This window comes from Podarcis tiliguerta (genome assembly GCF_965153285.1).
Source record: "Podarcis tiliguerta genome assembly, chromosome: 4".
NCBI classification, from domain to species: Eukaryota; Metazoa; Chordata; class Lepidosauria; order Squamata; family Lacertidae; genus Podarcis; species Podarcis tiliguerta.
This window is the reverse complement of record NC_139537.1, coordinates 6,450,142-6,465,514: the sequence shown is the minus strand read 5'-3', so window position 1 is coordinate 6,465,514 and position 15,373 is coordinate 6,450,142. Positions and strand designations below refer to the sequence as shown.

At 44.7% G+C, this 15,373-nt stretch overlaps 1 protein-coding gene across 5 annotated transcripts in view; it reads right to left on the bottom strand.

The window, feature by feature from the left end:
* FAM168A (family with sequence similarity 168 member A) overlaps positions 1 to 15,373 on the bottom strand; it is a 173,893-nt gene that overhangs the window by 90,517 nt on the left and 68,003 nt on the right. For all 5 annotated transcript variants that reach the window (XM_083436845.1, XM_083436846.1, XM_083436848.1 and 2 more), the window contains exon 3: positions 13,715 to 13,803. In XM_083436845.1, the coding sequence (XP_083292971.1) occupies positions 13,715 to 13,784 (70 nt within the window). In that variant the 5' untranslated portion in view covers positions 13,785 to 13,803. The remainder of the gene's footprint in view (positions 1 to 13,714; positions 13,804 to 15,373) is intronic.

Sequence of the window (15,373 nt, the reverse complement as noted above, 5' to 3'; positions counted from 1 at the left end):
TTGAAAGCATGCCAGTGCAAGTAGATAAATAGGTACCACTGCAGTGGGACGGTAAACACGTTTCCATGCGCCAGTTGCGGTTTAGTCATGCTGGCCCATGACCCGGAAAACTGTCTGTGGACAAACGCTGGCTCCTTCGGCCTGAAAGCAAGATGAGCGCCACAACCCCATAGTCGCCTTTGACTGGACTTAACCGTCCAGGGGTCCTTTACCTTTTTTTTTTTTACCATACCAAACCACTACCTACAAAACATAGAACATTAGGATTTCAGCAAAAAGGCTACGCTAAAATCCTTTCCTATTCACATGTTGGTTTTCTTTGACAGGGGGTTTGTTTTGAACAGCAGCTAGCAATGTGCCCCCCACCTATGTTCTGAAGTGTCATTGCCCAAAGCTTAATTGTTTCATTTACTTAAAGATTTATAAACTGCTCTTCGGACATGCATCCAGGAAGATCTACATAACACACAATATAAACACCACAATGCAAAATGAAAAACAAAAACCCAATTGAAAGTAGCATTGAGTCACTTGCAGGTAAACAAAAACTTTTGCACTTGGGCAAAAAAAACGAGAGGCACAAATACAAGACGGGTGACACCTGGCTTGAGAGCAGTACATGTGAAAAGGATCTAGGAGTCTTGGTTGTGACCACAAACTTGACATGAGCCAACAGTGTGACGCGGAAGCTAAAAAAGCCAATGCAATGCTGGGCTGCATCAATAGGAGTATAGCATCTAGATCAAGGGAAGTAATAGGGCCACTGTATTCTGCTCTGGTCAGACCTCACCTGGAGTACTGTGTCCAGTTCTGGGCACCACAGTTCAAGAAGGACACTGACAAACTGGAACATGTCCAGAGGAGGGCAACCAAAATGGTCAAAGGCCTGGAAACGATGCCTTATGAGGAACGGCTAAGGGAGCTGGGCATGTTTAGCCTGGAGAAGAGGAGGCTAAGGGGTGATATGATAGCCATGTTCAAATATATAAAAGGATGTCACACAGAGGAGGGAGAAAGGTTGTTTTCTGCTGCTCCAGAGAAGCGGACACGGAGCAATGGATCCAAACTACAAGAAAGAAGATTCCACCTAAACATTAGGAAGAACTTCCTGACAGTAAGAGCTGTTCGACAGTGGAATTTGCTGCCAAGGAGTGTGGTGGAGTCTCCTTCTTTGGAGGTCTTTGAGCAGAGGCTTGACAACCATATATGTCAGGAGTGCTCTGATGGTGTTTCCTGCTTGGCAGGGGGTTGGACTCGATGGCCCTTGTGGTCTCTTCCAACTCTTTGATTCTGTGATTCTGTGATTCTGTGAAGAGACTGGGAGAATAATATGTCCTTGCCTGGTGCAAAAAATAGCAATGATAGTGCCAGGCAAATCTCCGTAGGAAGGAAATGTCACATCACAGAAATGGGTCTCTCTGGTAACTGCCACCTTGCCTCAGATAGTAGGAGTCCCCGAAAGAAACTGTCCAAAGATTGCCATAATACACAGGCAGGTTGTTGTGGGGAGAAGGCATTCCTACAGGTACTGAAGGTTAGTCAAAAAGCACTGTGCCTGGAAAGTATCTGGGAGTCAGTGAAGCTATTTCAGCACCAAGGAGATATATATTCCCACTGAATATACAGTGGTACCTCAGGTTAAGTACTTAATTTGTTCCAGAGGTCCATTCTTAACCTGAAACTGTTCTTAACCTGAAGCACCACTTTAGCTAATGGGGCATCCTGCTGCCACCGCGCCGCTGGAGCACGATTTCTGTTCTCATCCTGAAGCAAAGTTCTTAACCCAAGGTACTATTTCTGGGTTAGCGGAGTCTGTAACCTGAAGCGTATGTAACCCGAAGTACCACTGTAATGGTATTGTGATCTAACTGCATTTCCCAAGTAATCCACAAAGGCAGCCCTCTGCCTCTAATACATGGGCAGGCAAACTAAGGCCAGATGCAGCCCAATCGCCTTCTAAATCCAGCCCGCAGACGGTCCAGGAATCAGTGTGTTTTTACATGAGTAGAATGTGTCCTTTTATTTAAAATGCATCTCTGGATTATTTGTGGAGCATAGGAATTAGTTCATTTTTCTCCCCAAAATATAGTCCGGCCCACCACAAGATCTGAGAGACAGTGGACCAGCCCCCTGCTGAAAAAGTTTGCTGATCCCTGCTCTAATGCATTACAGTGATCAATTCATAGAATCACAGAACTGTCGAGTTGGAAGGGACCACAAGGGTCAATATAGTAGCTGATCATATCAGCAAAAAACTGGCCTGAGATCAAGGAACAAGTACAGAGCGAATGGACAAGTGACTGGACTTGTTGGCTGGGGAGACTAAGCAATTGCCTGACCCTGCTCAAAGCCATCCTCAAGACAAGGAACACACACACACACACACACCCTACTCTGGCTTTTACCTGTGAAGCCTCAGAGCTGTGAATCATTCATAGTAAAGGTAAAGGTACCCCTGCCCGTACGGGCCAGTCTTGACAGACTCTAGGCTTGTGCGCTCATCTCACTCTAGAGGCCGGGAGCCAGCGCTGTCCGCAGACACTTCCGGGTCACGTGGCCAGTGTGACAAGCTGCATCTGGCAAGCCAGTGCAGCACACGGAACGCCGTTTACCTTCCCGCTGGTAAGCGGTCCCTATTTATCTACTTGCACCCGAGGGTGCTTTCGAACTGCTAGGTTGGCAGGCGCTGGGACCGAATGACGGGAGCGCACCCCACCGCGGGGATTCGAACCGCCGACCTTTCGATCGGCAAGTCCTAGGCGCTGAGGCTTTTACCCACAGCGCCACCCGCGTCCCTACGAGTCATTCATAGTTATCATTTAAAAGGAGCAACGGAACACAATGTGCTTGCCCTTGTAAGATCCTCAAAGAATCTTTTTTTGTTTTGTTTATTAAAAGCAGAGGATTAGACTGCTTGAACACCAGAAGGCATAAGAGCCAGCAGTTTTCCCTCTCGCCCTTTGTTTTAATTGGGGCCAGCAGCACAGCACCTTCCCCTGGGAAATCATTTGGAAAGTTACACTGCAAACCAGAATTAAGGCACAGGTTTGTAACGCTGTGAACAACAGATGCAAAAATGCACTCCCGTGTGCTAAAGAGAATCAAGGTCAATGAGGCTGAAATTCTCCACAAATGTCACCAAGCTGGAACTTGCACAATCTGTCCTTGAATCCTAAGCACCTCGGCTTTCTCTTGTGGTAAGAAAAGCATATTTCTAGCCTTCTAGTCTACAGAAGATCCTGAACTGGTGATCTGAACCTGACCAGGGCAGGGATTTAGCCTATCAACTAGCACCAAGCTCTAGCCAAAAAAAGAGAAGTAAATAGAGAACTATAAGTTCAACAGTAGAATTTAGATGTTTTGCTCTCTCAGTTGAAGAGACTGATTAAAGGAGTGTATTTCCGCATCGGACTATACAGGGAGTAAACAGATAGAAATGTCCATCTAAGATCTGACAGCTATCTGTACCATATCATGATTACACAGAATTTCCCTTTTGGGCAATTCCTTCCACTCCGATGTAACTGTGCTAATTTAAGAGATTTCAGCGCAGAGGCCTTGCAAGTACAGGTTTCTCTTTTGAGCAGAGACTATTCTAAGAACATAATTACATCAGCCAAATCCAAAGTTTTGAGCTCAAATAGGAATGTGCTTGGTTCAGAAAGCTTCAAAAAGTGCCCAGAATAGTCAGTCTCTTGCAGCTTTACTTTTGATTATGTAAGCAGATCTTTGCGGTGAACTGTATATATCAATACAGTGGTGCCTCGCAAGACGAAAAGAATCCGTTCCGTGAGTCTTTTCGTCTTGCGGTTTTTTCGTCTTGCGAAGCAAGCCCATTAGCGGAGTAGCGCTATTAGCGCTATTGGCAGTTTAAGGGCTAAAAACGGCTTTTTAAGGCTTAAGGGATTAGCGGTTTTGCTGCTAAAATGCTTTTAGCAGCTTAGCGCTTCAGAAAAAGGGGTTTTGGAGCGAAACCCCCCCCCCAAAATTTTCATCAATTTTCGTCTTGCGAAGCAAGCCCATAGGGAAATTCGTCTTGCGAAGTGCCTCTGCAAACGGAAAACCCTTTCGTCTTGCAGGTTTTCCGTCTTGCGAGGCATTCGTCTTGCGGGGCACCACTGTATTGGCACTTGCTACACAATGTAGCAGCCATGAAAAGAAACCTCTAAATGCTTATAAAAAAGCCAGGAATTGCAAAGACTGGTAAGTTCGTAATGATGTGCATAGTTCAACAGTCCACTTTGGCACCTTCCAGACATCACCAGTGTGGAAACTGTTTCGATTCAGAATACACCAACAGGATGCATTCATTCAGTAGTCCAGTTGACCATTAAAATGTACAAAAACTTCACTACTTTTGGCTGCCCTCATTGGTTCATGCCATCAAATGATCATGTGAAAATATTTACGTTGGTCAGAGCTTTGAAAACACTGGCAACATCTGCACTTGTAGATCTGGGGCTCTTCTGGTGGTGCATTTTGAGAGCGCCACCACAACCACGAGTCCCTGAGACCATAAAAAATGTAAATCAGCTGGCTGTCAAATTGCTGATGAAGAGGGAGCTGCGCTGGGTCCTTAGCCTACGGTTTAACTCCCCGATGAAGTGGATTTCCTCCCTTTGCTGTGAACACACATGTAGGATTTTCTCCTTCATTGTTTCTTCTCTGCTTCTTGTTTCCAGGTTTTCTAACATACCACCTATTTATTCAGTTCTAGGTACTTTATACCAGTAAGTGGTTAAAATCACCTCTTCATTCCGTTCCATTTAGCTTAAACAATGCACCTGCTACAACCTCTCATCTTCAGAAAACTGGTTTCATTAGTAGTACCTGACTGCACAGACAGCTGATTCCAGTTTATATAATAGGTCCAATGCATCACTAAAAATTGTCAGTTTATTTTCATGATTGTGGTTTAGCTATCTCTGCATATATTGTTAAAGAGAGGGTTTTAAAGATGACATTTTGAGTTTTATTAATCAGGTTTTTATTGTTCTCAATTTTGGAGGGTCGTATCACCTTTAAGCGTCCTGTTTTTACTTTGGTTTTGTTAAATATGTTTTCTTGAGACACCCACACCCACACCCACATACACACCCACCCACACACACATATTTCATAAATTTCACATTTCTGTTTATGTTTCAACAAAAAACACTTTGGTAATTTTGTTTCATATGCATTTAGAAGAAGACTATGATAATGTATTAATACTTTACTGTTCCATGTTATTTGTATGTTTATAGCACATGTGGCTCCCAGGCAGTCACCCATCCAGGCCTGCTTAGCTTCCTGGGCCTTCAGACCATAGTCTAGAGCAGGCTTCCTCAACCTCGGCCCTCCAGATGTTCAGAGACTACAATTCCCGGCAACACTGACCACTGGTCCTGTTAGCTAGGGATCATGGGATCTGTAGGCCAAAAACATCTGGAGGAAGCCTGGTCTAGAACAGGGGTAGGCAACCTAAGGCCCATGGGCTGGATGTGGCCCAATCGCCTTCTCAACCCAGCCCACGGACGGTCCAGGAATCAGCGTGTTTTTACATGAGTAGAATGTGTCCTTTTATTTAAAATGCATCTCTGGGTTATTTCTGGGGCATAGGAATTCATTCATTACAGTGGTACCTCGGGTTACAGATGCTTCAGGTTACATACGCTTCAGGTTACAGACTCCGCTAACCCAGAAAGAGTACCTCGGATTAAGAACTTTGCTTCAGGATGAGAACAGAAATCGTGCGGCAGCAGTGGGAGGCCCCATTAGCTAAAGTGGTGCTTCAGGTTAAGAACGGACCTCCCGAACGAATTAAGTACTTAACCTGAGGTACCACTGTATTTTTTCTTTCCAAAATATAGTCCGGACCACCACATGGCTGAAAAAGGTTGCTGACCCCTGGTCTAGAACTTAGGTGTTTGCTCATACAACCTGGTGCTAGACCACAAGTGTGCTTTTGACTGCATCTTTCCTCTTGTTTGCCAAATCCACTGTCTGACCACTAGCCTATCCATGACTATGCCTTCTGCCTCTGGCCCACATGATCCTCAGCTGCAGCCTATAATGAAACCTGGCCCCAAGCCTGACCGGGGTGGGTAGGTGGGAGCTGCTGCTATGGCCATGGCGTGTGGCTCTGTTTGATGGTAGCACTCGCTGCTTTTCAAAAACCTCCTTTCCCAGTCCTCTGCCTACTCTTACTGTCATTGGTGCTCTTGTGCTCCTTCTCCCGCCCCTTGATAATTTAGATTTTGTCATTCCAAAACGCTGGTTTTTAAGAATTCTGGGGACTTACTAACGGACAGGAACTGTCACCCAGCCTAGAGTTATGAAAAACCTTGATGCAGCTGTTTTTTGTGGACTGTTGCCTTGGCCCAGCACGGACAGTCTTATGAGAACAGCACAGATATTTCTCGTATGAATAAATGGGAGTCTTTTTCATTAAAACGTCGAGCGATCTTTAGGCAACAAAAAAATATATAGTTCTGTTCTCTTTTGTAATTCAGATTTAGCTCACCCCATGCAAGAAAAATGGTAGGACATGAAGAGCTTTTGATATATTTTGTGCCTGGGCTTTTCTTCTCCATCCTGAAGTTTTCTGTTTCATGGTTTTTAAAATAAAAGCCACTCTTATGACAACTCTTTGCCTCCTGGGCAGCCAAGACAAACATCTAAGGGCTCTAGTGGTTCAATTGATTCATCAGTGCTCTGTGTATGGGTTCTCACACTGGCAACATCTAAGTTTCCCTGCCTTTTGTGCATTCACTTGCATTCCTGGGGACCTTGTTAAGCATTTCCGTGTTTGAATTTGCCTTCCATTTCCTTTTCAAGCGATTCCAGCTCTCCCTGGGACCTCCAGCAGGGCAAATAAAGGTCATTTGAGTACCTGATTAGCTGGAATGCACATTCACTTGGTCCCTCAATTCCATACAATTTTGCTCAAAAGCACTCAGCAGAGCCAGCGGTTTCATTCCTAGACATCTTAGCAGGCTGACTCTCCCACCTATCAAACCTCAACCCTCTTACCTCTCTCAATTCTGCTAGTGAAAACAAAAGATGCTTCAGGTGGATTGCATCCACTGGAGAGGGGAGGAAATAATAAACCTACAAATAGCTGAAATTAGCAGACATTTGAGAGGAGCCTTCAACATACCTCTCCTGAATAATCCTTTGTTATCTTCCCTCTCTGAAATCCTGCATTGTCTCCGATTCTGGTGCCAAGGAGCCAGAGTGTGACACTGGTCAGAGACAAACAAAACCACCCACTGTGGAAATTTGGCCCACGCTTTCTAGAAAGATAACGGGTTGCACAAAGACGGCTTGTGGTTTCCAAGAGGACTTTGGCTGGCCACTGTGAGCAAAGAAGGCAGAACTAGATAGGCTTTTGGTCTGATACAACAGGGCTCTGATTATTCACAGGTATCTCACAACATAGATTAGGCTGAGAGATCATGACTTGCTCAAAAGAGGCTCAAACAGTACGTTCAAGTTCAAGTTTGGCTGGGAACTGCCCAGATAGGTGGCATATATATAATACTAATAATAAAAACCACATACTTCCTCCTACTCCTACTCCTACCACCACTATTACAACTGCCATTTCACTACCTAAAGCATGGGGAGGCAAACTAAGGCCCAGGGGCTAGATCCAGCCCAACTGCCTTCTCAGTCCGGCCCGCGAACAGTCTGGGAATCAGCGTGTTTTTACATGAGTAGAATGTGTGCTATTGTTGTTTAGTCGTGTCCGACTCTTCGTGACCCCCTGGACCAGAGCACGCCAGGCACTCCTGTCTTCCACTGCCTCCCGCAGTTTGGTCAAACTCATGCTGGTAGCTTCGAGAACACTGTCCAACCATCTCGTCCTCTGTCATCCCCTTCTCCTTGTGCCCTCCATCTTTCCCAACATCAAGGTCTTTTCCAGGGAGTCTTCTCTTCTCATGAGGTGGCCAAAGTATTGGAGCCTCAGCTTCACGATCTGTCCTTCCAGTGAGCACTCAGGGCTGATTTCCTTCAGAAGAGTAGAATGTGTGCTTTTATTTAAACCGCATCTCTGGGTTATTTGTGGAGCCTGCCTGGTATTTTTACATGAGTAGAATGTGTGCTTTTATTCAAAATGCATCTCTGGGTTATTTGTGGGGCATAGGAATTCGTTCACCCCCCCAAAAAAACTATAGTCCGGCTCCCCACAAGGTCTGAGGGACAGTGGACTGGCCCCCTGCTGAAAAAGTTTGCTGACCCCTGACCTAAAGCAAGTGAAATCATCAGTACGTACATATATTCAAGTATCAAGCTGGGATATTTCTGTAAATGCCACACACATTCATTAATGCAATGTAAAGAGAAAAGAACTTCATAGTTGCTCAATATGCAAGGCTGGAAAAATCCCAGGTGCGTGAACTCGTGGAAGTTTACTGCTGAGTCTTACTACTTTGAAATATTTATTCAAGCTTCTGCAAGTCGGCCGCATGAAAGATTGATGCTGGCACTGCCTAGACACTAGAATTATTTTTCTAGCCCTGTCAATATACTTTTCCTGTTGAATCAAGGAGACACTTCATCAACAGGGAAAAAATTATGAGTGCATTTATTGGTGAACGCTTTATCCAGCTAAGTTACCTCTGCTGATTTTTCAAAACATCACTATTTAATTACTATCGCCACTCAATGGCAAAGAGAAATAGATCAAATTGCGGCTCTTACTAGGAGAGCTAAATTATATTATGGGATGCCCTGGGGAGCACCTCTGAGTTCATTATGATGAGGTTAGTCCTTTGGCCCGCCACAAATCCATGGCAATAGAATTAAGTAACAGAATGGCTGATACTCCACAGAATATTTGCTGAATGGGAAGAGGAAGGCAGTAAACTGGAGCTTTGGGCTCATCCAAATCGGGGTCCAGCAAGAAAGCAAAGAGCTCCCTGCACATACCTAAACTTTTAAATGGTGTTTGTTTCAAATACCTGGATCAGCAAACATGGCATATTCACATAAACTCTCATAAGTGTGTATGTTTGTACGTGTGTGTGTGTTTGTTTGCTTGCTTGCATGCATGCATCAGGTTTTATTTTCTGTAACTGCCCACAATACTTTATCAAAGCATATCCCCCAATTGTTCACCAAAGCACTCCCTATTATTATTAATAATAATAAAAAAGAAGCAGGATATAGAAAAATACAAAATGGAACCAAATACTAACATACCTAAAAACATTTTGCTATGGCTTCTAAATTAATCCACCTTTATATTCCATAATCTTGGAAAGATTGAGCGAGGAACCCATGGTGTTAGCCAAAGGTACATAGTTGTGACATCTGACTGCATCATAAGACCCCAAGGGTACATACACAGCCCAACAAGACAATGACAGGAATCCACCAACAGCATATGAATCAATATGGCGAACCTGATTCAAAAACACCCACCCACCCCACTCACACATGAAAACAAAGGTCGCCACAGCCAATCACAACAAGCAACCGCACCCTTGGCCAACCCCAATTTCTCTCACCACCAAAAGAACACAAGCAAAGAGAACCTGAACAAACGACACTGACATTGTCTGCAAAGTGAAACTGACCACTGGTCCTGTTAGCTAGGGATGATGGGAATGGTAGTCCCAAACATCTGGAGGGCCGGAGTTTGCCTATGGCTGATCTACAGGAGACCAGCTTCTCCATCCCTGCTTTGGGGGGGGGGGGAGCTTATCTATTTTAAATCAATTCAAATTAGATAAGAGGGTTTTCAGCAGGTCTATGTCACTGGAACAGTGTTGGTCCTGAAAGTGAGTAAATGCCTTTTATTTGGACCAACAGCTACTCAAACAGCAGTCTTCCCTTTCAAAAGACAAGGTAGCTCAAATAAAACACTTTGGTGTAATCAATTCATATAGCTCATTTGATTCATCGGATGTGAAGACAGACAGAGCAGTTACCTGTCATTGACATGCAGCCAGAATAAAGCCAAGGCGCTTGACATTTCTGCTAAACTGCAGTCATGCAAAAGGAAGGCAACCACCCATTCCAATACATAAGGCTCACTCAACATTTCAGCATCGCTCCAGCCATTTTGCTGCACACAATCTCACAATATAGATTCAGCAGGAATAATAAGGCTGAATTTGAAGGAGAAAGCGCATCAAAATAAGGAGATTTTTAAAAAGCTATTCAATATATAACTTCATCCAGAAGATGATGGAAAACTCTGAACAAAATGTATACTGCATCACTTGAGAGAAAACAAATATTTACAAATGCCAGGAGACTGAGTGCTACCTTTGTCAACTACAAATGTGTCTTGTGGCACCTTTGTTAGTCTAAATCAGGGGTCTGCAACCCGCGGCTCCGGAGCCGCATGTGGCTCTTTTACACCTTTGCCGCAGCTCCGGGTCGGATACTAGCGAGGGGAGGAGGCACATTGTGCGCCCCGATACTCCCCACTGTGGCGGGCGCTGTACTGGCTGTGACGTCGCATGGGGGTGGTGCGTGTGTTAGTCACCCACTGTCCCGACGTCACCTTCCCTCCTGCCCGCCCGCTACATTGTAAGGGGCATGTACGCTGGTCACTGTTTTGAAGGGGAGTGAAGAACACACACACAAAAAAGGTAACTTGTTAATTTAACGTTTATTTCTATGAGGAGTAATTCTAAGGGGTCAGACAAAGAAATAATAAAAAAGTGACAAAAAAGTTATTTTTATAATGACGAGTTTTGCGGCTCCCAGTTGTTTTTTCTTCGGAAATGGGTCCAAGTGGCTCTTTTTGTCTTAAAGGTTGCAGACCCCTGGTCTGAATGCAACAGGGTTATTTGTTATTTTAGCAAATAAAACCCTTTGCTCCTTCAGCAACCAAGGCCACAGAAAAACTTCCTATTTTCCTATTTTTCCCTAGGAGTCTGAAATAAGTTTTAAATGCATATCTTTCATACAGCTACCTACAGAATACATTAGATTATCACGGCCCCATAAGCTTGTCTTCTACGTTTAGGAGGTTAACATATTTTGATGCTATTAAACAACATTTATCTTCATGCATATTACAAAGACACACAAAGAACCAAGCTCAGACATGACATGCATGCTTATTCTCAGCCTCTCCTGAACTCTTCTTCCCTTACAGCCATTTCCTGATTTTCTGCTGGAACACTCTGTCTGTTCCAATATATCGTTCTGTTTCCAGATCCTGTGCAGGTTTGCCTCTTATGCAATTCATATGGATCACCAGCCATGACATCATTCCTCCTCAGGTCTCTCTCTCCCCAGGTATCTGCACCTCTTAAGCTGCCCCATTCCGTCACCTTTCTATGCACTAGATGCTCAGCTCATATTTTAGGTCCCTGCATGCCAACTGGCGTTGGTCGAAATGCCCATCTTCCTAATTTCCGACTGAGAAGGTTTTTCAGAGACAGTCTCTTGCTACCGGCTGCAGCAGCAGGAATGAAGACACTTCCAAACAAAACAACTGGGCTCTGTAGGACACGTGGCAGCTTCTTTCAAGATCTACAACATGGTAGTTGTAGACTTACAATAGCCTGTTATATTGTGGCAACTGGTGCATCCCAGAACAGCATCCCAGAACAGTTGAGCATCACTCCTGTCTGCAAAGTGACAAAAAGATCTAGGACAGATGGATACTGGCCCAATTTTCGATTACAGTGGTACCCTGGGTTCTCAAACTTAATCTGTTCTGGGAGTCCGTTCAACTCCTGAAACCGTTCAGAAACCAAGGCGCTGCTTCTGATTGGCTGCGGGAGCTTCCTGCACTAATCGGAAGCCGTGCCAGACATTTGGCTTCCGAAAAATGTTCACAAACCGGGACATTTCCAGGAACACTTCCAGGTTTGCGGCCTTCAGGAGCTGATTTATTTGACAACTCAGCCCTTCGGGAACCAAGGTACCACCGTACCTATTTATGGGGTGTGTATGTCATCCCATAACATCAAGTTCTCTGGGTGGCTTACACTAAATAAGTAGATAATAAGTAGATGACAACAACAACAACAACGAATAAAAAGCTACGTAGAAGATGGAACAAGCTTGTTTTTTCCTGCTCTGGAAGGTAGGACCAGTACCAATGGATTCAAGTTACAAAACAGGAGATTCCGAGTAAAAACCAGGAATAATTTTCCGACAATAAGGGCTGCATGACAGCCAAGGGGCTGAGCAGTAAGCTCCCAGCACCACCTTCAGGAAACAGCCATCCAAGTAGGAAGAGAATCGCTGCCAAAAACCACCTCCCACACCTAACCTGGATAGCCCATCCAGAAGGATACCGTGGCCAAAGGTATCAAAAGGTCTAACACAGGGGTCGGCAGAGGTTTACCTTGCCTGGGCCAGTTCACTCCAGTGGAGATTCCTCCGTGGGCCGGATTGCGGGCGCACATAAGCGCCCATGCCCTCAATTTCCGGCGTCTGCACAGATGCGATTTCCGGCATCGCAGAAGCGAGTCCCTGCGCCACGCTGCTTTAGCGTAGCGGACGGGGACTCGTCGAGCGGGCGGCTCGGTTCGGTTTGGGAGCGGCTCGTGGAGTGGTTAAACAACCCCCGTAGGCTGCTTGAGGCCCATCGGCCTGAGGTTGCTAACAGAATCGTCAGGGTCGCATATCCCTTAACTTTCACTCAGGAAACGTCACCCCACAGAACAACCGAGACAGTTTTCCTCCCCCAACCAGGCCTGAATTGGAACCAAAAGGGATTTGGAAAAACAGTTTCTTCCAAGAGTGACTAGTGTTGCCCTGCTACTAAGTCTACTGTTGCTGACAGGGCACAGTAGAAAAAGAAAAAGAAGAAAAAGAAAAAGTCATATATTCCAAATCTAGCTGCTGATTCATCAATACAGTTGCAGAACATAAACAACTTCCAATAATTATAGGGAAATTTTATCTGTGTTTTTCACTAAGGAACCCTAATGAGGAAATCTTTATAAAGTTGAGAGGCACGGGCATGCAACTAAAACAAGAAACCATCAGAAATAAATAACTGGATTGGGGCCTCTTTTTTTCATTTTGTATTTTCAGCAGATGTAATTGCTAACATATGGATGAGTTTTCTTGTGCAATATTCACAGGTTACATCAGTGGTAATTCATGGCAAAGTTCATCATTGTAACCTACAGAGAGTTATTTATGCAGAAGAAAGCAGCCATCAGCAGAGAGAGAAACCACTGACTTTTTTAAAGCGTGCAGACTGAAGATAAGTGATGTGATCCCATAGGGTAGACATACGAAATGTTAAGCACAAATTGAAGCATCACATTAGAACATGCCTGAGGAGAGAAGTCTTATCAAACAAAAGCTGGTGTGCTGAAGGAAACTCCAGGGGTAACAACAAGATCCCAGAAGAACAACAAAACTTGGTTATAGCAACGCACTTCTTCGAAGGGTTCAACTTATCTGAATTAACCAGCTGCCTGGTACACACACTGCTGCATGGAAAACCTGTATCTGAACTATACCACTTCAAGCTGCTGATAGGAGCTGCTCTCAGGAACAAATGTACAAAGCAAAAAACAAAACAAAAAACCACACACACACAGAACTTCACAAGGCTAAAACCCAGCTAAGACCCTGCCATCCCGGATCTAGCTTTCTACATGCAGGGAGTGGAGGTGGGGGTATTAAAGAGCATTGTTTGATTAGCCCCACCTTCCATGTGAAATGGTACATCCCATAAAAAGGCACACGACCTGCATGGGAAGTAGGCCTCTGAGCATGGTAATATAAGCCACCTTACCTGTATAGGCCATGTTCTTAGGGTTTCCATAAGGAGCCCCAGGTTGAACGGGGCTGTAAACTGGATTCATTGTGGAAGACGTGAAAACTCTGAAAGAGAAAGGGGGAAAGTGATTACTGAAAAATATTCCCGACTCTCACGTTAAGATTCATGTTTACGATTCATGACATAGATCTGCAAAGATAAGTATTTACGAAAAGACAGCAGCTTACTCAGTTACTCAAGTTTTGGAGCTTTCACTTAATTCTCTTAAATTATTCTCACGGGTGACTTACCTGTCCTCCTAATTACAGCGGAAGAATTGCAAGAAACGAGTTTTTCAGTACTGCGATGAAATGGTACTTGGGAGAAATCAGAAAGAACAATTCCCCTCTTCCACCAGGGGGAGTCCAAGCCAAAGGACAGATCAGGGAGTTGAGGTCAAAAAAAACCCCACAATGTTTGGGCCACAGGTGCATGTTGTACACTGACTGTAAGATTCATTTCACGGGAAATAAATCGTACTCCTATCATAAAGCAATGTTCATAACATTATTAGTGTTGTGTGGCAGCTGGAGTGCTGGGCTTGAGGTTCTACTCAGCTGTGATACGCAACTACTGCAGTGCGCTGTACGTGGGACTACCTCTGAAGATTGTTCGGAAACTTCAGCTGCTGCTGAATTCAGCAGCCAACTTTCTCACTGGGACAAGACAGTTTGAGCATATTACACTGATCCTGACCTGACTGCACTGGCTGCCAATTAGTTTCCGGCCCCAGTTCAAAATGCTCGTTTTGACCTAATGAAGCGTAATAAAACCTAATGAATTTAGAACCGCAATACCGCCAGGACTGCGTCCCCCAATATTATTATTATTAATAATAATAAATTATTTATACCCCGTCCATCTGACTGGGTTTTCCCAGCCACTCTGGACGGCTTCCAACAGAATATTAAAATACAATGGTCTATTAAACATTAAAAGCTTCCCTAAACAGGGCTGCCTTCAGATGTCTTCTAAAAGTCGGGTAGTTGTTTTTCTCTTTGACATCTGGTGGGAGGGCGTTCCACAGGGCGGGTGCCACCACCGAGAAGGCCCTCTGCCTGGTTCCCTGTAACTTGGCTTCTCACAGCAAGGGAACCACCAGAAGGCCCTTGGCGCTGGACCTCAGGCAGAACGATGAGGCAGAACGATGGGGACCCGGGCAGAACCTGCCATCATCACCTGAGGCCCTTCTTTCTGTGCCCCCTCCACTAGAGGTCTAGAGGGTGGCAACACTAGAACGGGTGGCTCCCCATTTGTGGAACGCTCTCCCCAGGGAGACTCGCCTGGTGCCTTCACTTACACCAGTTATTACTCTAAAATATCCAGGGGGAAATAGAAATTGGTGGAAATTCTGTCACGCATCATGGTTTCAGTGCTCCACAATCCCACTGGCAAGCCATTGTTAGGAAAGAATCTGGCAAGTGATAAACATGGCTGCAACATAGATGTGAAACAGCACAGAAGGGAGGTGAGCTCTCAAGCAAACAGAATGATCCCCAAATTGGCTAACTATGGTTAAAAGAAACAAAATTTTAAAAATTCCTTCCAGAAGCACCTTAGAGACCATTTAAGTTTGTTATTGGTGTGAGCTTCCGTGTGCATGCACACTTATTCAGATACCACTTCTTCTTCAGA